At 44.8% G+C, this 26558-nt stretch overlaps 4 protein-coding genes and 1 pseudogene across 6 annotated transcripts; 3 read left to right on the top strand and 2 right to left on the bottom strand.

Annotated features, from left to right (window-relative positions):
- Positions 1–1282: 1282 nt before the first annotated feature.
- On the top strand, positions 1283–3671 carry LOC111949856 (XIAP-associated factor 1). Its single transcript, XM_023967193.2, has 7 exons — positions 1283–1427; positions 1755–1890; positions 2007–2063; positions 2242–2455; positions 2618–2688; positions 2872–3063; positions 3226–3671. The coding sequence occupies exons 1-7, from the start codon at positions 1384–1386 to the stop codon at positions 3256–3258; spliced, it is 747 nt and encodes a 248-aa protein (XP_023822961.1). The 5' UTR covers positions 1283–1383; the 3' UTR covers positions 3259–3671.
- Positions 3672–3941: 270 nt separating this feature from the next.
- Positions 3942–6484, top strand: LOC111949857 (F-box only protein 39-like). The gene is made up of 3 exons (XM_023967194.2): positions 3942–5187; positions 5746–5922; positions 6266–6484. Exons 1-3 carry the CDS (start codon positions 4027–4029, stop codon positions 6392–6394), a joined length of 1467 nt encoding a protein of 488 aa, XP_023822962.1. The 5' UTR covers positions 3942–4026; the 3' UTR covers positions 6395–6484.
- A 134-nt stretch (positions 6485–6618) lies between these two features.
- On the bottom strand, positions 6619–11716 carry tekt1 (tektin 1). The gene is made up of 8 exons (XM_023967191.2): positions 11629–11716; positions 11121–11333; positions 10773–10938; positions 9773–9901; positions 9542–9688; positions 8813–9038; positions 7338–7534; positions 6619–6952 (listed from the first exon to the last, which is right to left on the bottom strand). The coding sequence occupies exons 2-8, from the start codon at positions 11308–11310 to the stop codon at positions 6793–6795; spliced, it is 1215 nt and encodes a 404-aa protein (XP_023822959.1). The 5' UTR covers positions 11311–11333; positions 11629–11716; the 3' UTR covers positions 6619–6792.
- LOC111949854 (centrosomal protein of 55 kDa pseudogene) lies at positions 11669–13274 on the top strand (annotated as a pseudogene).
- Positions 13275–15656: 2382 nt separating this feature from the next.
- On the bottom strand, positions 15657–26100 carry LOC111949470 (inositol polyphosphate 5-phosphatase K). 3 transcript variants are annotated; one of them, XM_023966684.2, is made up of 14 exons: positions 25957–26100; positions 25534–25639; positions 23130–23234; positions 22815–22923; positions 22406–22522; positions 22053–22228; positions 21756–21867; positions 21319–21428; positions 21144–21170; positions 18193–18430; positions 17722–17859; positions 17542–17625; positions 17360–17464; positions 15657–17172 (listed from the first exon to the last, which is right to left on the bottom strand). In XM_023966684.2, the coding sequence occupies exons 2-14, from the start codon at positions 25626–25628 to the stop codon at positions 17092–17094; spliced, it is 1497 nt and encodes a 498-aa protein (XP_023822452.1). In that variant the 5' UTR covers positions 25629–25639; positions 25957–26100; the 3' UTR covers positions 15657–17091. The 3 variants fall into 3 exon arrangements, with proteins under 3 accessions (XP_023822452.1, XP_023822454.1, XP_023822453.1); XM_023966686.2 differs by lacking the exon at positions 25957–26100 and adding an exon at positions 23648–23683 and having other exon boundaries at positions 25534–25596; XM_023966685.2 differs by lacking the exon at positions 21144–21170.
- Positions 26101–26558: the final 458 nt, after the last annotated feature.

The following is a 26558-nucleotide window of genomic DNA, read 5'->3' as shown; positions in this document are numbered from 1 at the left end:
CGATTCCTCCAGCAGCTTTGATCTTCTCCTAGAAGGAATCACACTCCTCTATGAGGTTGGCAGCGTTATCATCCAGAATATGGGTGGATCCAGATTTGATGTCAATGTGCTTAAAGAAGTTATTCCAGATGAAGGAATGGTAGCTCTCTGGGTGATTCCTAGGAATACCTGCAAAGTTTGTTGAGAATGTACATTTTTGTCAGCGGTGATGGTAGATTTTGGCCGTAGATCTCTATGGTATTAACCTGGATGTTATTAGGAGAGGTACAGAGGATACTAAAGTAACCCCCTTGTATGGTGACAACTTGTATAGTTTAAATGGTACAGTATAAATTAGATGTGAAGACCTTTAATGGAGAAAAAAAAATGCTATCAAGTGACAGTAGATTTCTGCTGAAAAATGTTTCTTATGTGGTCAATCTCTATGGTTTTAACCTGGATGTTATTAGGAGAGGTTCTGAGGATACTAAAACACCCCCTTTGTAATGGTGACAAAGGACTTTATTACAGGGAAACACTCCTCTGTTTCATCAGCTGTCTGGGTGGCTGGTCTCAGACAATTCCGCAGGTGAAGTAGCAGGATGTGGAGGTTCTGGGCTGGTGTGGTTATACGTGGTCTGCGGATGTGAGGCCGGTTGGACATACTGCCAAATTCTCTAAAATGACATTGGAGGTGGCTTATGGTAGAGAAATGAACATTCAATTCTCTGGCAACAGCTCTTGTGGACATTCCTGCAGTCAGCATGTCAATTGCACGCTCCTTCAAAACTTGAGACATCTGTGGGATTGTGTTATGTGACAAAACTTCACATTTTAGAGTGGCCTTTTATTGTCACRGGCACCAGGTGCACTTGTGTAATGATAATCCCGTTTAATCAGCTTCTTGATATGCCACACCTGTCAGGTGGATGGATTATCTTGGCAAATGAGAAATGCCAACTAACAGGGATGTAAACAAATTTGTGCACAAAATTAGAGTAATAATCTTTTCGTGCCTATTTGAACATTTCCGGGATATTTTATTTCAGTTCATGAAAGATGGGACCAACACTTAACATGTTGCGTTTATATTTTTGTTCAGTATATATACTGAAAAAAATCTATTTTCAATAAATGTATATTTACGTAACTTTAAACAATATTTGCTGTGTGATTTTAAATCTGAAAAACGTAATGTAACAGCCAAGTAACATTTCTTCAGGTTGACTTTTATTTAGAAAATTAGCCGAATGATCACATGACCTCAATGTCGCTAGGTTCACAATGCTATTTCCTACGTCTCCTGAGACGGGACGCACCAGTTGGGCGTAAAACAATTGGTTTTATACTGCTTGGTCGGGCGTAGCTACTGGTTTTGGGATCAGAATTTACAGCTTTTCCGCGATGGCAGACAAGGAAGAGGACACAACCCGTGTCTGTGACCAGTGGTGAGATCATTAAAACATTTTAATATTTAAAACGTTCAAAAGAAAGCATCAAAGTAACAGTGGATATTCTTCAGCATGAATTGGTAGAATATATGCATCGTCTACTTATTTTATGGAATCCTTATGGAATCCTAGTCTAGAATCTTTGAAAGTGAAAGTGCAAGTTGTCGAAAATATAAATAATCAAGTAAAGTACAGATACCCCAAAAAACGACTTAAGTACTACTTTCAAGTATTTTTACTTAAGTACTTTAAACCACTGCCCACTCAGGTCAGTGGTCTTGTCGTGTGTCTAACACTTCTCCTGTGCTCGTGTTCAACTGTCAGTCACAAGGAGGTGGCTGTGTCCAACTTTGCCTTGCACGAGTCCCACTGCCAGCGGTTCCTATGCCTGTGTCCAGACTGTGATGAGCCGGTTCCCAGAGAGCTATTGGAGCAGCATCATCAGGAACAGCACACCCAGGTAAACCACTCTGCTGTAATGAAACCAGGATCACTTCCAAATACTTGAGTAGATGTTGATAGATAAAGGGCCCAATTGTTTATTTCCGATATATTGTCGTTTCGTCACTCCCACAGGTGAAATGCACCAAGTGCAACAAAAAGGTGGAGCGTTGCCAGCTACTGGACCATGAGGTGAGACTGCTCAACGGTCACCCGCATTGCCACACACACACACACCATGACGATGCCGTTTCAGTGAATGGATTGGAATGAGTTCCTCTGCATGATCGTCATAATCAAACTGTAATTGATACAGGTGTATAACAACGATTGTTATACAGAATGAATCACCCCCTCCCCCCTCTTTCAGTCGGACGAGTGTAAGGAAAGGCTGCACTGCTGTGAGTTCTGCCAGCTGGAGCTGCCGCTGTCGGCCTTGGCGGAGCACAGCGTGGCGTGTGGCAGTCGCACCGAGCAATGCTCCGACTGCGGACGCTACGTCACTCTGAGYGACCAGCCGGAGCATGCCCAGATCTGCCCTGACCTCTATGTTCCCGATAACCACTCCCCGCCATCCTCCAACAGTGAGGCTAACCCCCACGCTTCAGTTTAAGTTGATATGCCATATGTAATATTCAACACATTGGAAAATGGAAATCATAATCACTATCCAGTCAGATGAGTTTGATATAATGGTGTTCATTGTTATGTTATATTCAAACTAATGTGGTGTTTTCTGTATGCAGGCAGGCGAACAGCAGTGGTTTGCAGGAGCTGTATGAGGTCTTTCCAATTGGAGGAGATTGCGGAACATCAGGTATGTTCTTATTCAACAGCATGAACCCAAGTCATCATCATCAGATCATTCCTCCTTGTTTTGCCCACTTCCGGTACCTATATTAAGCCTACTTCTGGACAAACAAGTATTCTCAATGCAGATTCTCCATGGAAAGAGCTTTGTGTTTAAATGACTTGTTCAAATCTCTTCCCCAACTGCTAGCTGGAGTGTGACCACACATCAGAGGAGGCTGAACAGGAGCWGCCCAGTCCTCGTTTGACCAATTCTATGAAGTCTGCATCGTTCTCAGCCCAAGGCAGGAGGCAAGAGGGGAGAGAGGGGGATGTTGACCAGATCAGCACCTGTCCCCACTGTCACCTGGCTCTCCCCGTAGTCACACTACGATGGCATGAGGTACAGCGCTGTCCCAAAAACACAGTAGCCTTCTGGGTAGGGTCAATTCCATTTRAATTCAGTCTCCAACCCTGGAATTGACCCAAACCCTGGTCCCRTTTTTAATCATTTGGAGTGATGAAAAAGAGACAAACTAACTGGATGTTTTGTTTCTTCTTTCAGGCTAAATGTCAAATCCATGTCAACTTGAAATGAGCAACGTGCTCAGAACTTCTGAAGGAATACTCCATGGTGAATTGGCGTAGTGGTTGACAAATTATTAATAACACAATGAACAAGGTTAGTCGGGATTTATTTGAGCAACTCGCAAGTTATTTTTTGCCGAAAATCTGTATTTCAGAGGCAGTTGAGTTATTTCTGGTGATTGGACGGTTTGGGTAATAGTAAGAGATTAGGACTTATTATATTAGTCAGGATTCTTCTCTACAAGAGGACAAGAGTCCTATGWTATGATTGTTGTATAATACATTGTTTACAACTGAAATGCAGTATGTTCTGAAAATGGGAATGTTTTCTCCATCATTGAACTCATCAAAAGTTTTACATTTTAATATTTGTTTACTAATGTACATAACTGATTTACAATAAYACGTTTTGCTGTACGCACACTTAAGGTATATTATATTTTTGTTAATAATGGATCCAAATACTGTGAGCCGTCCAGTTTTATCTTCTCCTATTGTGATGTCARAAGGTGTCTCTTTGGTTTCATGGTGACAACAATAAAAACTGTGACGGTTCCAGAGCTTCAGTTTTGGTGTCTAGTCATTTCCAGGTGATAACTGGGACACATTGATGGCCACCCAACAGACATGTGTCAATGTGTCCTCTGCTTCTCTGTAGTCCAAGTTAACCCCAGAGTCACATAGAATACATTTCAGACTACAGGGAGAACTATTTCTTTACATTTGGTGGATGAATACTGAGAGACGTTAGTGGTTTGGCAAAACTTCTTCCTTGTAAATGAATTACCCCGAGGATCCAGAGGAACAGCTCTCGGAGGATGAAAACGAAGAAGAAGAGGAGGGGGAGGATGAAGGAATAGAGATAATGGATGAGGAGGAGGAGGAAGAAGGTGAGGCGGAGGAAGATAAGGAGCGTAAACTGGGCTGGGCTAATCTCCCGGACGTGTGTCTGCGGCAGGTGTTCTGGTGGCTGCGTGACCGCGACCGTGTCAAGGCGGCCCTGGTGTGTCTCCACTGGCACCACGTCATGCGCTCGCCCTCTCTCTGGAGGGTTCGAACCTTCAACTTCTCCGGCCGCATCTCCAGGACCCGCCGTTCGGAGCTGGAGACGGCCGTGTGTTACGCCAAGACCTACGGCMCTTACCTGGAGGACCTAGAGATCCGCTTCTCCCAGCCCCTCAACTCTCTGGTGTCCCGGCGCTTCCAGCAGACGCTGAGGACCTTCCTCGCCGCGCTGCGTAAAACCAGAGGCGGACTACGCCGCCTAACTGTCAACCACATGGAGCTGGARCGCACCGCCTGGTGCCGTAGCGTGCGRAAGGCGCTGGTGCGCAGCCTCACCTTCTACCTGCGCCGCGAGAGCTCCCGCCTGGGCTACTTGAGCCTGCGAGGGGCCCGCCTCAACCTGCCCCAGGGCCTGGAGGTGCTGGAGGCCGTGGCTGCATCTCAGCAGCACATCCACCTGGGCCGCCGGCCCGGCATCACCCACCTCAACCTGGAGGACTTCTTCTCACAGCCGCTGGCCGTCTTCATCAGCCCCGCCTTCCCCCAGGTAATGAACCGCTTCCAGGGCCTCTGCACTCTTACCCTCAACTACAGCTGCCTGTCGGATGAGCTGCTGGCGGCCCTGTCCGCGGCGTGTAGGAGCCTGGGRGGGGGAGGGTCCCTGCAGACGTTCACCATACGATGCCATATCCACGAGCCCCACATCCAGGTGATCTGGGGGGATGCCTGGTCCCATCTGGCCCAGCGTTGTCCCGACCTCCGTGTGCATATCACAGTGGAGCGGATCCTCGACATGGACAAGCTGGGGAGGATTCTGCTCAGAGAGATCCCGCTGCGCTCGCTCAGTCTCACCAGTTGCTACTTCAGTGAACAAGATTGGAGTGCCAAGCCGGCCCTTACCAACCTAGTGCCCTGCTACAGGAGCTGTTTACAGGTGAGGATTGGTTTCTCTACCCGTCAATACACAGTAGCAGTCAGCTATGAAGCGATGATGGCACCACTTAGGCTACTGGTTGGTGTGGCGATAAAGTCTGCTCGGTATGTTCAGTGTATCAAGTGCTTTTTCATGTACCTGCATTGTCTTTTTATATCCATGCAGTTCAGACAGATTAAGCCTAGTCCTGGACTAAGAGAATCTCCATTGAGAATGTGTTTTAGTCCAGGACTAGGCTTAATCTGTCAGGGAAACCGTCATGTCCAAGAGACATGACTCTTAAGGACTAGATTCAATCTGTATTGCAGAAGTATCGCGGAAAATGTAAATTTTAAAGCTAATGTTGCCYCGTTCGTGGAGATTGCATTCACAGTAAACGCTGCATACGTCAGCTCAATCGGAAACGCCCTTTACATTGTTACGCAGATCTTCCGCGATACGGAATGAATCCACAGAACGAATGGTCAATAGGAAGTCAGTGGCGCTCCTACTTTAACAAGAAACATGAATCCATCTTGAAGTGTCATGAATCTCTCTCCACCCCATTCTGGGGGTTAGAAACTGACCCTGGACCTGAACAACAGCCACGAGTCTGTGGACGAGGAGCTGCTGGATGTGGTGCTGCTGTGCAGCCAGCTGGTCTACTTGAAGGTCTGGGCATTCCTGGACATCAGCTTCCTGGACCGGCTGCTGCAGAAACGTCTGGAAAATAAGATCATCCTAAGGACCATCAAGGTGAGCCAGAGCTCTGGGAGCTAGGCCAAGGCCGACCTGCGTACCAATCTATGTCCTGGCATTGAAGCGATTTACTAACACAAGCTCCACACACTAGCCTGCTGTGTTCTCCTGCCCAGTGAACAGGGATATTGCAGGCCTTTTAAAGTTTGTTTGGGTCATAAATGAAACAGCCTTCAGCTGGGCAGTCATCTTTGTCAGTACTTAAAGGGGCAGGTCCCATTTTCCTTCCTCTACTACCGATAACACTTCATGTGCTGTACCTAGCTATAGCAACATGCATTACTGTATTATGTGAGCAATATACTGTCTGGTTTATAAGCTGCTTGTGTTTGTGTCCCAGGTGCGGATCTACATCAACAAATATGAGACTCAGGACGAGGATGAGCAGCTGGAGGAGGTGTACTCTCGCTACAGACAACTCATCAACTCAGAGCTCCACTACTTCGCCATCTCCTACCCCATGCTCTGACTCCTGCCTGACAGACATGTGGGCCATAAAGAKAGCATTTTTTGTTATATTAACACCAGTTAAAGGAAGAGGAGGAAGGAACTACAATTTGATACACAATCACACACACACACACCGCCATCGCTGTAAATAAACACACGCCCCACAACTCTGATCCTGCTTTTCTTCAAACCCAAATATTGTATTAAAATTGCTGCAAACAATACAAGCACTCCAACTTTCCATCACAATGTATTCCTCATATTTTATTTATCAGTAAAATGTAAAATGCTAGCCTGGGTACGTCAGCATAAGCTAAAGAGCCCCACTGTGGCCATGGTCTAGGCTTGTCCCAGATCTGTTGATGCAAGACAGCACAAACAGATCAGGGACCAGGCTTGTCATGGTGGGAGTGGTATTCAGAAGCTGTGGATGGAGATGGGCTGGCGGAGCTGGGTGCAGATGACCTCGTCGATGTAGAGGGAGTGGGACTTGACCTGGATCTCCTCTTCCAGGATCAGCTGGGAGCGGGTCAGGGCCAGCAGCTCCATCTCCGACTGGGCCTGGGCCTCTCGCAGTCTGGTTAACACAGGACAATGGGAGACTACTACAACTCATGGCAAATAGGCGAAACATTCAATATGTCATTCACATAATACATTCGGAAAAGTCTCTTAACCAGAGATACTGTAGCTGTATCTACTAAACAAAAAGACTTGAAATGAAAGCTGTGATATCCTGTTTGTATAACAAAACCATGAGTATAGGGAATCACTGATCACTGGGTTGTGTCAGGATAACTAATCTTATACTTCGTACAGAGCTAAAACATGACTGTAAAGTACTACAAAATAGCTTGACTTGTAGTTGAAGTAAAAATAGTGGCCAGAGATCCTAGATAGGTTAGAAGAGATAAGTAGGAAGAGTTAGGTACAGTAGACAGGAAAGTGGAGTGCATCGTCACCTCTTGATGTGTGCAGTGAGCTCCTGGACCTCGGAGAGCAGGCGGACCTGGGCCGGGTCATGGCAGAGCTCGATGCTGGGTCTCTGGCTGCGGGCGGACAGCCGCGTCTGGGCCACCTTCAGGGGACCTGCTTTGTCTTCGATGGCCACGCGCAGGGCCTCCAGGTTGCACTCCTGGCTGGCCACCTCTGACAGAACCTTTTAAGGGGGAAAGGAGGGAAATCATTCCAGTAACTAATCATGGGGGATATACAGTGGGGCAAAAAAGTATTTAGTCAGCCACCAATTGTGCAAGTTCTCCCACTTAAAAAGATGAGAGAGGCCTGTAATTTTCATCATAGGTACACTTCAACTATGACAGACAAAAAGAAAAAAATCCAGAAAATCACTTGTAGGAATTTTTAATGAATTTATTTGCAAATTATGGTGGAAATAAGTATTTGGTCACCTACAAACAAGCAAGATTTCTGGCTCTCACAGACCTGTAACCTCTTCTTTAAGAGGCTGACTAAATATTTTTTGCCCACTGTATTCCAGTAACGAATCATAGGGGGAATCATTCCAGTAACTAATCATAGGGGAATCATTCAGTAATAATCATAGGGGAATCATTACAGTAACTAATCATAGGGGGAATCATTCCAGTAACTAATCATAGGGGAATCATTCCAGTAACTAATCATAGGGGGAACATTCCAGTAACTAATCATAGAGGAATCATTCCAGTAACTAATCATGAGGGGGAATCATTCCAGTAACTAATCATAGTGCGGAAATCATTCCAGTAACTAATCATAGGGGGAAATCATTCCAGTAACTAATCATAGGGGGAATATTCCAGTAACTATCATAGGGGGAATCATTCCAGTAATAATCATGGAATCATCAGTAACTATCATAGTGGGAATCATTCCAGTAACTAATCATAGTGGGAATCATTCCAGTAACTAATCATAGTGGGAATCATTAGTAACTAATCATAGTGGGAATCATTCACAGTAACTAATCATAGTGGGAATCATTACAGTAACTATCAATGGGGATCATTACAGTACTAATCATAGGGGAATCATTTACAGTAATTATCATAGGGGATCATTACAGTAACTAATCATAGGGAATCATTACAGTAATAATTCCATAGGGAATCATTACAGTAACTAATCATAGGGGGAATCCATTACCGTAAGTAAAATCATAGGGGAATCATACAGTAACTAATCCCAGGGAGACATGTAACTGAGTGGTTAAGAGCGTTTGGCCAGTAAATCCTTGAGCTGACTAGGTGACAAAATCTGCCGACGTGCCCTTGAGGAAGACGTGTAACCCTAATTGCGCCTGTACGTCGTTCAGGATAAGACCGTCTGCTTAATGACTGTAATTTAAAATGTGGGGGAATTGCTTCAGTAACTAATCATAGGTGGGGAATGGCTTAGGTTAAGCATATAAAGTACGCTTTTTCACATTTTTGCTTACCTTTACCAAATGGTCCTCTAGTTGTCCTTTGGCTGTCTTGGTCTCCTGGACCTGCAGCCGGAGGGCAGTGCCCGTAGCGTTGTMCTGCCTGCGCATGTCAGCAGCCGTCTGCTCCAGGAGGCTGTCCACCAGAGCCCTCAGCGACAGGGAGTTGTTCTTCTCACGCTCTGCTTTGAGGATGTTGATGTTGGAGAAGGTCTCCCACTCCTCTGGTGTCACAGTGGCACTAGGATTGGAGGGATTAAATGTTGTATGTTTTTTGTTCAGCGTGTCATGAAAGGACGGCAGGTTAACCAGGCTGTACCTCACCCGGCCGTGATTGGGAGTCCCATAGGGTGGCGCACAATTGGCCCAGCGTCGTTAGGGTTTGGCCGGGGTAGGCCGTCATTGTAAATAAGAATTTGTTCTTAACTGACTTGCCTAGTTAAATAAAAGTTAAATAAAAAATAAAAACCGGTAGAAAAGGTTTAGATAAGTAGGGTGGTTATAGGAGGTATTACACTGACCTCTGCTGGCTGAAGGGAATAATGCTTCTAATGTACCTACTGTATGCAGAATGCCCCAACTATCCATTACAAAGAACTGTGACAGGCCTTCTATTTCTGTCTGTAGAATTAGAACTTTTGCTGCAGGTGAGACTGCATTCCTGGTGAAGAGAAGGATGATCTTTTGTTTCATTGTATTTCCTACTGCCCCACATTGCACAAACACAAAGCGTCATCGTTTTACCCTGGTACTGCGAGTGATGTCTGACTAGTCACGTTGTCAATATTCGGGGAGGCGCTTGTGAGGATGGAGCAGAAACCATCAATCTGCTCTGCTTGGAACTTGTCCCGTAGGTCCTTCTCTACGTAGTACTTTGCAGAGCGGTTCAGTCTGGAGCCAGAACAGAAAAATAATGAGATAATAAGACTTGATCGTGTGTGTGTGTGTGACGAACCACTTCCTCCCCTCACCCACCTGATCTGTTCAATGGTCTGCTCCAGGGTGCGGTTCAGCAGTGATGCCACTCCCTCGATCACCTCCCTCTCCTTCATCAGTTCCCGCTCCACGTCGTCATGTACCAGGTCAATGGAAACACGCCTTTGCCTGAAACACACATGGAGACAGATGGTTACTTAAGGCAAAAATCAAAAGTAGGGTATAACGCGAACGTCTAGGGAAAGGGGGATACCTAGTCAGTTGTACAACTGAATGCATTGAACTGAAATGTGTCTTCCACATATAACCCTCTGAATTAGAGGGGGACTGCCTTAATCAACATCCATGTCATAGGCGCCTGGGGAACAGTGGGTTTCTGCCCCTGCCTTGCTCAGGGGCAGAAAGACAGGTTTTTACCTTGTCAGCTCGGGGATTTGATCCAGCAACCTTTCGGTTACTGTCCCAACACTCCTACCCACCAAGCTACCGAAAGTTTGTGAATTCAAATCTCATCATGGATAACTTTAGCATTTTCGCTAATAATCAACTTTTCAACTACTTACAACTTGTTAGCTACTTTGCAACTACTTAGCATGTTAGCTAACCCTTTCCCTAACCATAACCTATCTCCTAAACTTAACCCCAACCCCTAGCCTAAACCTAAAGTTAGCCACCTAGCCAGAATTTGTAACATATCATACATTTAAAAAATGTGTAACACTGTACGTTTTGCAAATTCATAACATATTGTACATTTTACAAATTGGTAACATATAATATGAATTGTAATTCGTAACATATCAAACAAAATGGGTGATGCACCTCCACAAATTAATACATACCATATGAAACGTAACATATCATACTAAATGGAATCCCTAGAATTTACATACAGCATAATACGAAATGCTCTGATACCAGGTTGCACTACTACTGAAGGATCTCCTTCTTATCTGTTGGTCTTAGTCTGGTGACTCCTTCCCACCTAATTGTGTATCACTGCATTTTCCAACTGACTGATTGGGAGTTTACGCCTCACCGTTCAGTCAGGCACTGCAGGGCGACTCTGAGGGGCTCGGCACAGCTCTCCAAGGCTCTCTCCACGCGGCTTTTAAAGGATATCAGCACCTCAATCTCCTGGACAATCTCCCCCAACTTCTGGTCCAGCTCTGTCCTCCAGAACTTGATGTCATGGATTCTCTGATCTGAACACAGAGKTAGGATGGTAAGAATGGTGTGTGGTTGGGTATTATCAGAGGTTGTCATGTAATGTATGTGTCGTTACAAAGTGGAACAGACAAACCATTCGTTTTTGCAGTGATGGATCAACCACTACTTTGACAGAAACAGATTCTGTTATCATCTCTTCTAATTGATGTCATCTTACCCAGTCTCTTGTTGGCATCCTGTTGCATGCGTTTGGCTGCCATGCCACTCTCCTCTATCAGCCTCTTACTCTCAGCCGTGAGTCGCTCAGAGCGTGAACGCTCAGCCTCCGCATTCCCATAATGTATTTGGTTTGCAAGCCTCCATTCTGGTGGCAGGAACTTGGGCGGAGGGTCCATCAACCTAGACATTTCTCCACTGCAATTATTTCAGTCTGGAAGCGGGAAAAAACAATAAACTTTCCTTTCAATAAAGAAATAACATCACAAATGTCACACAATAAGTCAGATTAGTTTTACCAAAACTAGTAAATAGCCTAGCAAAGTACCAACTAAATAGCAATTAGCTACAGTAGCTAACAAGGATGGATTTTTTTTTTTTTGGACTGGCTACAGTAATGTTAGCAAGCTAGCTAGTTGTCATAAACTTGAGCAAACTAGCTAACAAACATGGCATGCAAGATGTCAGTAAAATATAAGTAGTGAGCTAAATCTCTCTTCTTACTATACCTTTACTGTGCGGTGTGAAACACTGGTTCGTGTTAAAAGTTGCAACAATGTTGCCGTCTTGTCTGCAATGAATAAACTCAAGTACAGGTTGTAAACAAACGGTTGCTAGATCAACGCAAGACATCGTAATCTGGGCGGAGCTATCAACCGCGGGAAATTTTAAAGGCCAGCGGAGGGATCAGATTTGGATTCTAACAACAACATCTGTGTGAGGCAATTTGCTAGCTACCGTTAGCTATCTTAGCAACGATGTCATCCAGCAACAAAAACAAGGACAACTTCGTCGACAAGATAGGTGGAAGGCTGTGTTGCTCTAAAAATTATATGGAGATCAGTAAACTCAGAAAGGAGAACGCATATCTCAGGAAGTCATTGGATGAGCTGTGTCCTCAGAAAGGAGAACGATCAGATTCTGGAAATAACAAGCTTTTATTAGAGAAAATCCTGTCACTGGAGACTCTACGGGAGAAGAACGCTCAGCAGCTGCTGGCCAGAGACCAGGAAATCTGCTCTCTTTGGCAGCAGGCCCATGCGGCAGGGGGTGAGACAGCGGCCGGTCTGCAGGCCCAGATAGACCACTATGTCAGGGAGGCCAACCAGAGAAAAAAACTCTTCCAGTCACTCCAAGCCGAGACAGAGGACGTTAAGAACAAGCTGGTGTCCGTGTCTGCTAAGTGCCAGGAGCTGGATAGTAGACCGGACGCTGATGGACAGGTACTCACCACCAGTACTGCAAAGAGCCACGACCACCTCAGAGATGCCCTGGAAAAGAACCAGCAGTGGTTGGCCTACGACCAGCAGAGAGAGGCGTACGTGAAGGTGGTGTTGGCCCGGGTGTTTGGGCTGGAACAGCAGCTGAACCAGGCCAAGCAGGCCCTCYCACAGCAGCATAAAGACACCCATTCAGAAGAGAGGTCAGTGCAGATACAGAAGCACTATGAGAAATTGTTACTGACGAGCAAGAGGGAGCTGGAAACTCAGAGAGAGCAGGTCAATACAGCCCAGAGACAACTGTCTGAGCTGCAGTGTAGGTATGAGGAGAAGCAGAGAGAGGTGGGAGAGGTGTGGCAGCAGTTCCAGGCGGAGAGGCTGAGTATCCGGCAGAGTGTCCAGAAGGAGAAGCGTCGCTCTGGGGACAGAGAGGGCCATCTGTGGGGTGACATGGAAGAGCTCCAGGTTAAACTAGAGGAAAAGGAGACCAGGTCTGCTGAGCTCCTGGTACAGGTGAATCTACTGCAGAAATCCCTACTGAGCCTGCACGAGGAGCAGAAACGCGTCACAATTCTGGAACAGCAGATCCAGGTGTCTGCCAAAGACCTGGAGGATGAGAAGCGAGACTGTCAGTATTTACAACAACAGCTCCACAAGGTGTTGAAGGAGTTACGCAAGGCAAAMGACCACGTCGCCAAACTCGAGTCAGAGAAGGGGCAGAGGGAGTTGTCCCACCTGTACGAGGCCAGCGCTCACTGCAGACCCCCAGCACCCCCGAAGCCATCCAAAGAGAGCATCACCTCCCACTCTCAGGTCCCCAAGATGCTAGACGAGAGCTTCTTAGAGTGCCCCAGCTGCCGAGCCCAGTACCCCACCAGCCACCATCGAGAGCTCCTGGCCCACCTCGAGCACTGTCTGTAAACACTGTCTGGGCTGTACAGGGCTGGAAGCATAGAAGTAGGCCTAGATCTATCCAATCGATTTAGAATCTAGTCCTATTTTTATGGCTGGGAGTACCCACCCCAATAAGGAAAAGTCTGGAATAGGCTAGGGGTGACATTTTACCATTCTAAAACGCACTAAACTTCCATTTTCAAAATGTTATAGCTGGTGCAAACGCCAGCTGCAATGCCATGGTTACTTGGTGCACTGCGTCTGTGTGTTTAGAAGAGTCAAATGTGTTTCCTCTATGTCTACTGTACCTTGGTCCTGGATCGCTACTGGATCGGAGATCAAACTGGAAATAGCGCTTACTGTATACTGTAAGGAACGTTGCTTCCAGCCAATGAGTTGATCAATCAATTAATGTATTTTATAAAGCCCTTTATAACTGTTTAACTTTTTTACTCACTCAACCTTTGAATTTTTGGACATGTTTTTCTCTCTTTGACTAAAATGTAAATCAGTTGCCTGGTTTAAAATACTTTAGATCGTTTGATGTTCAGAGACTGTTGTTCCTAATGTCCATTATTATTATCCTTGCATAAATCTTCTAAATACCCGTCAATTAAAATAAAGCTTTCTTGTTCTATAAATGTATAGTTCTTGTTTCCAACTAAGATGATAGTTTGTAAATTAAGCAAAATCGTATTACAATAGAATAAAAAGAGTAGGCTACATTGTATCAAAGGTCTAGAAATGACTTCTCTTCAAATGATTTCTATTCCAGACTAGTGATAAATGACAGGCATCATCATTTAGATTTTTTACTGTATTTAAGCCTACAGTATAACATTTGCATTCATTCATTTACCACTTGTTACAGAGAAAATAGAGCACTCCTAATTTTCAATATACTGTAAATACTGAATGAAGTGGCTTGAGTAATCTTTACAAGTCAATGTACAGGCGTTTAAAGACATTAATAAAGACATTTGAACAGGTCTCGCTTATGCTGAAATTGGTCGCAGAAAAGTACAAGACGTTCTACAGATGAGATGTTGATGCGTACAGTACAAGCAAGACAAGACCTGCATATGTTTTAAGAAGAAGAACACTAATTATTCATAATTTTCAAATGTAGCAATAAATAATCAAATAGGAATGACATAGTTTTGTACCAAAGTATCTGTTGAACAGTTATCTACAGGTTGTTAACATTGAGGCACTTGTTGATTCCACTTTTTCTTAAATAACTTTTCATCCCCAATCACACTTACTAGAACCAAACTGACTTTAATAATATACATAAACCAGTAACATTTACGCAGATCTATAAAAAGGGCATGGTCATGAATATGAACAAGATCAAATTGTGCAATATACAGTGAACACCATAAATCATTGGACAGTGACCATTGTTTTGTATTTTTGGTTCTGTACTCTAGCACTTTGAGTTTGAAAGGATACCATGACAACGAGGCTGAAGTGCAGACTGTCAGCTTTCATTTGAGGGTATTTTCATACATATCGGATGAACCGTTAAGAAATTATAGAAGCTTTAATACATAGTCCCCCCCCATTTTCGGGCATCAAAAAACATTGGACAGTTTAACATAATGTAGAATAAAGCAATCATTGTTAATATTTGGTCGCATATCCTTTGCGATGCATCGACATTACCAGAGGCTGGGTATCTTCCCTGGTGATGCTCTGCCAGGCCTGTACTGCAGRCATCTTCAGTTCCTGCTTGTTTCGGGGACTTATTGCCTTCAGTCTCCTCTTCAGCATGTAAAATGCATGTTTAATTGGATTCAGATCCGGTGATTGACTCATCCAGTCAAGGATTTTCCACTTTTTGGCCATCAAAAACCCCTTCGTTGCTCTAGCAGTATGTTTAGGGTCATTGTCTTGCTGCATGATGAAGTGCCATCCAATGAGTTTGGAGGCATTTGGTTTTATCTGAGCAGATAAAATATTTCTGTAGACTTCCGAATTCATTGTTCTACTTCTGTCTGCAGTCACATCATCGATGAAGACAAGTGAGCCTGTTCCACTGGCAGCCATACAGGCCCAAGCCATAACACCCCCTCCACCATGTTTCACTGGCAGCCATACAGGCCCAAGCCATAACACCCCCTCCACCATGTTTCACTGGCAGCCATACAGCCCAGCCATAACACCCCCTCCACCATGTTCCACTGGCAGCCATACAGGCCCAAGCCTAAAACCCCCTCCACCATGTTGCACTGCAGCCATACAGGCCCAAGCCATAACACCCCCTCCACCATGTTCCACTGGCAGCCATACAGGCCCAAGCCATAACACCCCCTCCACCATGTTTCACAGATGAGGTGGTATGCTTTGGATCATGGGCATGTCTTTTTTTCTCTCCACACTTTCCTCTTTCCATCACTCTGGTACATAATCTTTGTCTCATCTGTCCACAATACTTTTTTCCAGAACTCTTGGGGCTCTTTAGCAAACTGTAATCTCACCTTTCTGTTCAGGCTGATCAGTGGTTTGCATCTTGTAGTGTACCCTCTGTAGTCCTGCTGGTGTAGTCTTCTACGTATGGTAGACTGACACATCTACACCTGCATCCAGGAGAGTGTTTTTGATCTGTTGGGCTGTTGTCAGGGGGGTTTTCTTCACCATAGAGAGTATTCTCCGGTCTTCCACTACAGTGGTCTTCCTCAGTCTACCGGGTCTTTTGACATAAATGAGTTCACCGGTTGTTTTTTTTCTTGTTAATGATGAACCAAACTGTTGACTTGGGCATGCCCAGGGTTTTTGCAATGTTCCTGATTGATTGATTTTCATTTCTGAGCCTTATGACGGCCAGCTTCATTTGCATCGACACTGCTGTCTTCCTCATGTTGTCACACCCCAACAACAACCTCCAAAGGCAATAGCAAAGTCTAGAATCAATACTCTTCATCAACAGCTCTCCTGCATTCACTAACGACACAAATGAATACACCTGCCTAACGACACACATCTGTGAAGCCAATTCAACAAATACTTGTAGTACCTTAAAATGGGGGGACCATGTACAAAAGGTGCTGTCATTTCTAAACGGTTCATCCGATAGGTATGAAAATACCCTCAAATTAAAGCTGACAGTCGGCACTTCACCCTGATTGTCATTGTATCCTTTCAAACTCAAAGTGCTAGAGTACAGAACCAAAATAACAACAAAAAAATGGTCACTGTCCAATGAATTATGGCGCTCACTGTATTTCTCAAACATATCCTCTATTAGAAATTGCATTGAAATGGAATAGCATAGCACAAAGGGTTATGTTAACAGACGACTAAGTTTGCAAGGGGAAAATAAAAATATATGAAGCATTATTTTTWAAATAATTATGAGATAATCATGCATTAATGATATCATTAGATGATTGGTCAAATGTTCAAGTGAAACAGCCACGACTTTGATGTCAATGATCAACTTTTGTACAAGCTACCTGGAACATCTGACAATGTCCAATGTGTTATGTATGAATCCAAAGAGACAAACACCAAAAACAAAAAAATACACTGAACAAAACTAACACTGAACCTTTCTTAAAGCGATACTGCCAATATCTCTCTGCGACTGATTTTAAAAGCGGGATAAACCTCTGAACAAACAGAAATAAACACACAGGTTACTGTTGCCACCACAACTGGCAGTGGCGAACAAGAAAGCTAAACAGTACGATTAATTCAATTCAAAGTGCACTGGCCTATCATTTTTAAGTAACATTCCATGATTCCAGCAGCACCGCAGCTTACAGACAGGCAACCAAAGGTCAAAAGGGCAGATGTGTAACAGCATAGACGGACAGACAGTGTTCGAGGGCATGTCTGGTCCACTCACAGGTCCTAACTGGCTGTGGCCTTGTCAAGGCCGTTGATGTTCTCCGGTGCTAGACCTTCCTCAACGGCCACTTTGGACTCTTGTACCTAAAACCAGACGGAGACATTTATAAATCCAAACTTCAATGGAGAATCTCCAATCTTTTTAGTCCAGGACATGGCTGAACCTGTATCCTGAAAACAGTCCCAAAATGTATGTGAATGTATAAGAGCACGTATGTATATTCTCCATGTCTGGACTGTCCTTGGTGGCTTACAGTAAACCTGCACTTACCTTAAAGGGTGAGCTAATACCCACAATGCATTGGAGCGTACTGCAGTAGTAACAGAGCACACACTCCCCTCCCAGCACCGGAATCTCATCCTTGCTCACATAGACCTGGGTGTAAAACAGAAACATAGTCGAGCATCCCCGTGTCATAAAACACAAAAGACGTGCGCGCGCAGTCATATTACCTGGGTGAGCTCGTCATTAAACGAGACCTCGTCATCCTTCACCCAGGTGTAGGTAATGTAGTCCGAAACACTCCGGAACCCCACCTGTAACACACAAATACACATCTGTAAAAAGTGCACGTCGATGATACAGTACGACTATGATTGAAAAGAACATCAGAGGGTTAAGTCGACTCTGACCTTGTAGAGGCCTATCCAGTCCCAGGCGCTAGAAGGGAAGGGCTGGAGGGGGCTGTAGATCACCATGGCGTCAAAGTCGGCGCTCCATTCACCCTCGGCACACACGCGCACCAACGGCGTCTCGTACATCTTCCTCAACTACAGTGTGGGGATAGACAGGAGGGAACGACAGAACATATGGAGGGAAGAGGTAGTCAGGATTGGCTAGAGGGTGAAGGAGTATAAAGCAGTATATTTGCATCACACGGTTTCACTATCAAGAGTCACATTGGAAAAGCAGTCCAGAGCCTGTATTCAAAAAGAGCCTCAGAGTAGGAGTGCTGATCTTGGGTCAGTAAGTGTTGCCTCTTAGATCATAATGAATAACATTATATGGACAGGAAGGAACTGGTTTTAGATCAGCACTGCTACTCTTAAGACTGTTCATACGGTCTCAGATGCGGGAATTGGAAATGCCGCTGTCTCAGCCACCTCCAAGGTAAAGATGCCGATGACGGGCTTGTGGTCGCTGACGCCGTACTCCATGTTGCTGGTGTACGAATCCTGCCTGAGTTTCAGAGGGAACTCTTCCTCCTCCTCCTGCTGCTTGGTGTTTTTCTCATCCAGACCAGAGTCCCTGTCCTCGTCCTTCTCCTCCTCTGGGGGTGGCTCTTTAGGCTTCACCCTCCACAGGATCCGGTCTGTCCAGGCCGGCTTACGCATCTTACCACTGGGCAGACAGACAGACGGGCGGACGAGAGACGAGACAGGGATTTAAGTGAGAGAATTGGAAAGAGAGAAAGATTGTCAGAATGGGAGAGAAACAGGCAAACGGACAAGCGACGAGATTTAGTGAGAGACGATCAAGGAGGCAGATGTAGAGAAACAGAAAGTAAATCAGTAGATCACTTAGAATGCATGCTCAATACATGTATTCATTCTAGTAGTATGCTAGTGTGGACATCTGAACCAAGCCTGTGTATGAGAGAATGACATGAGAGAGCGTGTTAGAGATGGAGAGAGTATGACAAGTAATCTCATAAACTAGCTGGATTTCTGTAGCGTTTTATCCATCTCGGTGTTACTTCCGTCTGCTCGACATGATGGATCAGATTCCACAGTGCTTGGTTTCCTTTCACATCCCTCATTAGTCGTCTCTCACAACTGTATTGGTTTGCCACCCCGTCTCACTGGGTGACTCATGCAGTGCCCTCTCAGTTGTACGGATTAGTGCACAGTGGTTGAGACCCTATGTCATGACTCTGACACACACAAACACCCGCGTACGCACCCACCCCCCACACAAACACGTGCGCACACATGAATACATACAGCAACGGTGCATTCAGAAAGTATTCAGACCCTTATCACTTTTCACACATTTTCTTACGTTACAGCCTTATTCTAAATCGGATTAAATAATTTTAATTTGCTATGACACTCCAAATTGAGCTCAGGTGCATCCTGTTTCCATTGATCATCCTTGAGATGTTTCTACAACTTGATTATCTGTGGTAAATTCAATTGATTGGACATMATTTAAAAGGCACACACCTGTCTACATAAGGTCCCACAGTTGACAGTGCATGTCAGAGCAAAAACCAAGCTACGAGGTCGAAGGAATTTCCCGTAGAGCTCAGAGACAGGATTGTGTCAAGGCACAGATCTGTGGAAGGGTAGCAAAAAATGTCTGCTGCATTGAAAGTCCCCAAGAACACAGTGGCCTCCATCATTCTTAAATGGAAGAAGTTTGGAACCACCAAGACTCTACCTGGAGCTGGCCGCCTGGCCAAACTGAGCAATCGGGGGAYAYGGGCCTTGGTCAGGGAGGTGACCAAGAACCCGATGGTGACTCTGACAGAGTTCCTCTGTGGAGATGGGAGAACCTTCCAGAAGGAAACCCATCTCTGCAGCATTGCACCAATCAGGCCTTTATGGTAGAGTGGCCAGACAGAAGCCACTCCTCAGTAAAAGCCACATGACAGCCTGCTTGGAGTTTTCCAAAAGTCACCTAAGGACTCTCAGACCATGAGAAACAAGATTCTCTGGCCTGAATGCCAAGCGTCACGTCTGGAYGAAACCAGACACCGGTCATCACCTGGACAATACCATCCCTACAGTGAAGCATGGTGGCGGCAGCAGCATCATGCTGTGGGGATGTTTTTCAGCTGCAGGGACTGGGAGACTAGACAGGATCGAAGGYAATATGAACGGAACAAAGTACAGAGAGATCCTTGATGAAAACCTGCTCCAAAGCACTCAGGACCTCAGACTGCAGCGAAGGTTCACCTTCCAACAGGACAATGACCCTAAGCACACAGCCAAGACAACGCATGAGTGGCTTTGAGACAAGTCAATCAATCAATCAATTTTATTTTATATAGCCCTTCGTACATCAGCTAATATCTCGAAGTGCTGAATATCTCGAAGTGCCGAAGTGCTCAAGTCTCTGAATGTCCTTGTGTGGCCCAGCCAGAGCCCGGACTTGAACCCGATCGAAACATCTCTGGAGAGACCTGGAAATAGCTGTGCAGCGACGCTCCCCATCCAACCTGACAGAGCTTGAGAGAATCTGCAGAGAAGACTGAGAGAAACTCCCCAAATACAGGTGTGCCAAGCTTGTAGCGTCATACCCAAGAAGACTCAAGACTGTAATCGCTGCCAAAGGTGCTTCAACAAAGTACTGAGTAAAGTGTCTGAATACTTATGTAAAATGTGATATTTCCGTTATTACATTTTTTTTTATACATCTGCAACAAATTCTAAAAACCTGTTTTTGCTCCGTCATTATGCGGTATTGTCTGTAGATTGGGGGGACGTGTCATCAATTATAGAGTAAGGCTGTAACGTAATGTGGAAAGTGAATACTTTCCGAACACACTGTATATAGCGATTCATTAGAAGTCCATAGTGAACAATCCAAGCAGCAGGAAAGGAGGTTGTGCTGTATATAGCTAGTAACCATGCTTGTTAGAACCTGACAGCTGTTACGCCCACACAGAGGCAATGGTACAGTCGGCTAGCAAAGCTCCTCTCTCTCTCTCTCTCTGTATGAGAGAGATGGTATTGTGGGGGTTAAATTAATTAGCCTTAACAAATCCAGAATACTGTGTCCACTGAGCATGGCAGCCATGGCGCTGATACGTTTCAATGGCATTTTCAAACGGCTTCATATGAAGATAAAAGCGACTTTGATATACAGCAGGTACTGTTAAAGGAAACGGTGTTAGCTGCAGACAACTATGGTATATATCACATAGCATTCACATCAGCAGAAAAACACTATTTTTTTTGTGGGAGAGAGAGGCATTTAGACTTTCCATAGCATAAATCTATCCGTCACCGTCTTACAACCGTTCTAGTGGGCTTATTGTGCAGGAGCAGAATAGTGCTTAAGGTGGACTAGGGGGGGCATTAAGAGASGGGTGTTTTGAGCAGCTTACTGAAAACCAAACCATGTCCGGTAGGACCTGTGAAGTCAAAAGAGAGCAGAGGGTGTGCATTTGAATAATAGTGTTGCGGGGAGTCGGCTCAGTAAGAGCAGGCAGAAAAGACCACGCAAAAGAGGGAAATCTGAAAGAAAACGACGGTGAATGCTTTATAGAGGCAAAGAGTTACCTGCTGTCATAGRGATCAGAGAACCTGTCGAATTTGTACGTCGGTTGAAAGTCCAGAGGTCCCTCGTCAAACTCCTGCAGGAAAGCCTCCTTCTTCTTCATCATGGTCAGCTGATACAACCACACGGAATGGCAAGACAAGCATTACATTTAACAACCTCAGGAGATACGACGGCAGCATCCCAAATTTCATCCCATTCCCATAAGAGTGCACTTCATTCGGATCAGAGCCCTAAGGGCCCGGTCAAAAGTAGTGCACTTATAAAGTGAACAAACAGGGTGCCGTCTGGGACACACCCTATGTCTTACATGCATGAAAACAAAGACAACCGTACACGTGTTAAATGAAAAGCCACTGTTCGTTTTCCATTCCAGTCAAATCTAGGTATAGTATTCTCCAAGACAGAGCAAAACAAATGCATCCCTCATGAGTCTGACCTGGTCTTTGCTCCACAGCAAGTTGAACTTGTGGCTGGTGATGCAGTTGCGCAAAAAATGCATGCCGTGATCTTGGATGCGGAAGTTCAAATCCCCAAACCAAAAGACCAGCCTGAGAGAGAGGGAATGAGAGAGAGAGGCCACTGTGAACGTTGAACAAAGAGAGAGCACAGTAGTACTTAAAATCATATCACAAGCAGATGCCAAGCTCCTCCATTAATAAACACTGAGGCAGCCACAGTGTGAATACAGAAAAATGCCCACTCAATTGACAACGTGCGTTTAATGTATACCGACTTGTGGTCGAGGATGTGCGGGGTCTTTTTGGGGCCGAAGGTCTGTGTGTCCAGGATGTACTCGAACTCGTCGACGCGCTGCGAGGCGTACTGCATGTGTGCCGCCAGGTGACAGTTGAGGAAGCAGAGCATGTGGCCGTAGAAAGACAGGCGGATGGACACCCCACCTTTATTCCCCTATTGGGCGCAAGGTCAATCAATCAAACGTACGAATAACACCCTTTTTCTGCAAGGCTCACACACATAATGCCTTATAAGTGCATTTATAATGCCTTGTATTACACTTACAGTGCATTATAACACTTGCTATAAGGTGCCATAATAAGTAATAACATCCACTGAGCCTGATCTTACCCAGTAGCCGAAGATGCCTGTGCGCGTGTAGGTGTCCTGGATGTCTCTAATGAATGGAACGTGGGCCAGTTTGGAGAAGAACAGCAGCAGGAGGCCCTGCATGCGGATGGAGGACACCTGCAAACACAACAAGACACCCTAAGACTGTGTCATCTAAACCTGGGCAAGTTTTCAGGGTCTTTATGTAACCGGGAAAAAGACAAATGGCAGACTCAAAAGGGTGGAAMTGGAGAGACACATAAGATGCAAATTATATCGCTTTGAAAGACAAAGAGGTGAAAATAAACTGAGGACAAATTATGTTGAGAGCACATTTTTCTGGCTGGTGGCATAAAACTAGTTCAAACCGGTCTATGGTGCTGGAGTGGTATTGTTAGTGTTATGAAGCCATATTGTCCTACTGTTGTACCTTCAGGTAGCCTCGTGGTGCCAGGCTGGACATGAAGAGATGGCTCCAGGAGTCCTCAACGGCCATGTCTATGATGAACTTGTGAGGAGCAGCGTACACCTCCTGGAGACTACAAAAGACACACACACACAGTTTATAACTATTGTTGCCAGTAACATTAGTATCATACAAATAAACCTACTGAAGCATTTTCTCCATGCCACTCTGAATAAACTTTGTAGACTTTACACAGGAAAAACCAGATGTTCCTGTCATGCCAGTGTACTGTCTGTCTCAATCAATGTCCAATCAGCATGCCGTAGCTCCGCAACCCACCCAATCACATAGAGGTCTGGGGTCTTTGGGGAGTTCAGGTGAAGCAAGGAGCTGATGTCATCTGGAGGATCAGCTGTAGCGACATTCCACGTGACCATGTGAAGCCTGGAGGGAGCGAGAGCGAGAAAGAGGGAGCGAGAGAGTAAAGAGGGGGCGATGGAAAGCAAGAGAGAGGTAGAGAAAGAGGGAGTGAGAAAGAGAGGAGAGAGAGAGCGAGCGGGAGAAAGAGAGAACAGCAGATCATGATTCACTTGCACAGCAGTTCTCCCAAACTCATTAGCGCAAAAGCCTGACAAATTGGACTGCAACTTTCAGAAGCCTTTTTAGTTACACAACAACATCATGTTTAGCCAGTCTTGAATATAGAGTGGTGATTGATAAAGCCTATTCACATCTCTCTAAGCATAGTCTACATCAATTCAAAAACTGAAAGAAGAACACTTCTCAACAAAGAACTAAGCCCATCAATTTCCATGTCCTAAGCACAGAACTAAACAGAACACAGGACATTGACTTACGATCTCTATGGTCCTAACATCATTATCCTTTCAGTTCTGTTAACAAAAGGAGATTTGGGGTTATCAAATCAAAAGATAAGCATGCCAGAGATTACCACCCAGAACGGAAGAGACTGCACACACTGCCTGCTCTGAGCTCAAGAGGGTGATCAACCAAAGGTCCAAGGCCTAAAATCAAGACATGAAAAATGTGTCTAACTTCTCTATCAACTTAGACCCTCTGTATTCAGATAAAGACAGACAACATTGGAATAAAATGGAGAAGTCATTGCTGGGCATTTTAGTCAAGAAGAATCATTAGTATCCAGTCTTACAGTACTTTGTATTCATCAACTAAACCCTTGCAATGAAGAACCATGTGCAATGCATTTTGATTTAAAACAACTCTGATGTTGAACAAACAGAGAAAGAGGAAGTCAAGTCGAAATAAGGCCAAAGAGTCAGAAAAGAGGAACTCTGCAAAGCCTATAAATGTCCACCTGAAGTTGTCTTTCTTGGTCCGGTTGGCCCTTTTACCACAGACGAGGAAGGCGTTGTCCAAGCTGCGTACCACCTGCTCTTGGAGCTGGGACGAGGGGTCCAGGTCATCCACGCAGGTCATGAGCTGGGCGAGGCGCTGGCGCAGCAGCAAGCGGCTGCCCGAGGACTGGGTGGCAGAGCTGGCTATGCTGTCCGAGCGGACGCGCCCTATGGGCGAACCGAACACCCGGCGGATCTCATCCATTGTGGGTGAGCTTCTGGAAGGAATCTCAGTGTCGGGAAGAGAGGAGGAAAATATGGAGGAGGTCACTGATGCGATTATGAGTTCAGAAAGGCAGGTGGTTCTTCCTTGTTCACAAGGGGAACGTTTCAGTGGAGATCAATAGTTTTTCCTTTAATGGAGATTTGGATACTTGAATATTTGTAGAGTGGTCCAACTGCAAATTTATGTCCTTGGCAATTCTTTCTTGTTCCAAGATCCATCAATGGGAGACCCTCATCATTGCACTTTCCCTTGGCATCCTGTGTGAGTCCGAATTCGATATGAAAGACCATACAGAAGTCCTGATGTCGCAAAAGCACATAAATGGCTACAGTATAACGGTTGGAAGAAAAGTAGGATAGACCAGTTAAGATATATTTGACGACTAATGTATACTTTTGGAGCAGCAATGATGCCTTTCATAAAATCCAGCCTCTGGAAGTGAATGAGAGACCTGAGAATATTTGTGGAGTGTCTGGAGTAGACTGAGAAGGATTACGGGTTAAGCAGGATCAAGAAGGGGCCACGTGAGACCCACTATGTGAAAACGACCCCTTAATGCTAGAAAATGCTACTTAGTCTGTAATCATTTGCTCAACACCAGTCCACAATGAGGAAACTTCTAGCAAGGCTTAGAAGAGAAACACAAAGTGCCAGTGGTGGTAGTAGACCTTGGGCCCAATCATCTTGCTTAACTGAACTTTCCTTCGATTTGGAAAGAGTGGCATGGATTATTTCTCTAATATGTGTGGGACAGCAATGCATTGGGAAACCTAATCAGAATAATACTCCAATATTATGCTCTCAGCTTTGTATTGGGTGCTGGCACTGGTAGACAATGTGAGGTCGCACTGCGTTCTGTCTGGGGGAATACAGACCTAATAAGGAAATAGTATGCCTGTGTGCATGCATTCCAATTACATTTTTGAATAGCCTGCATAGATATGATGTAACCAACAATCCAACCATGTGCAGATCTTTGTCAGTTCAAATGCTATGCTGCCTGCACCACCACCACTGCATTGCTGAAAAGGATACTGGGTGGGTAGTGTCCATTGATCGTAAACAAATTAAATGTGCAGTGTCTCCTTATGCACAAAACATCTTCTCTAGAGCTCCTATGACCACAAGGAGATATTCAAACCTGAAAGTGTCCTCGTTGCAGCAGTTCTTCTCCATGCTGACTGAGTTCTTGACTTGTGACTGGGTGTCTTCTTTGGTACCATCATCATTCTCCATAATCTCACCAGCTGCAAAATCATGGAATCATGATAACCGTACAAACACTAAATTAAACGCATGATATGAACACACAGCAATATGTTGTTTGAATTGTTTTCTAAGTATTGAATGTCAAGACAGGAATGTTAGGAATGTTTTTACACATTAGATGAGAAGTTAGCTATGCCAGTAGTTAGTTAGCAATTAGCTTCGTTCCTTTAAATTAGCTAGCTAACGTTAGCTAGCTATTTGATGTGTTAATGATTACCACAGATTAAAATATAGTACAGATAAAACTAAATAGTACAATATAGTACACATAATAAATGTACAATGTTCTTACTACCTGGCAATGCCTGTTGTTTTGTTGTAGACTACTCTATTTCGGATTACAGAAATTCTCCACGAAAAATGACAATTGGGTGTGAGATTACCCAAAACACTTTGTTTACGTTTTGCACATGCGCTTCCTCAAAGAAGATCGCCAAGTGACCGCGCTTCTTCTTCTACGGTATTATGGCAGTCCACAAACAAGCATTAGAGGTGAATGCCGCCACCTACTGTATGGCTGGTAAACTATATAAAAAAACATCAATTATAGGCCGGTGAAAAAACTGACATCATACAAAATAAAATAAAAACATCCCACTCCTTCATTTACATTCATATTTGAGTCACATCCCTACACAGGCTCAGGGGCCTGTGAGGGCGGAACATCCTTTGACACCCAAAAAACATTCTGCTGCACTCACAATAATTAAAATTTTCTCTGATTTCATCTTTGTTTGTGCTGTGTAGTTTATGACCATTGCAATAAATGCTATGAAGCAAGCTTCTTCTATTCTGTGGGCACACAGGAAATCTGAATAAGACCAGCTCTTGTGACTCTCACCAATGCCACCTCACCCTATGCATCCACGATACTCCTCGTGACTTCAAACGGATCCC

The sequence above is a fragment of the Salvelinus sp. IW2-2015 genome, linkage group LG22 (assembly GCF_002910315.2).
Source record: "Salvelinus sp. IW2-2015 linkage group LG22, ASM291031v2, whole genome shotgun sequence".
Lineage (NCBI taxonomy): Eukaryota > Metazoa > Chordata > Actinopteri > Salmoniformes > Salmonidae > Salvelinus > Salvelinus sp. IW2-2015.
The sequence above is the reverse complement of the archived record's forward strand: the minus strand, read 5'-3'. Positions and strand labels throughout refer to the sequence as shown.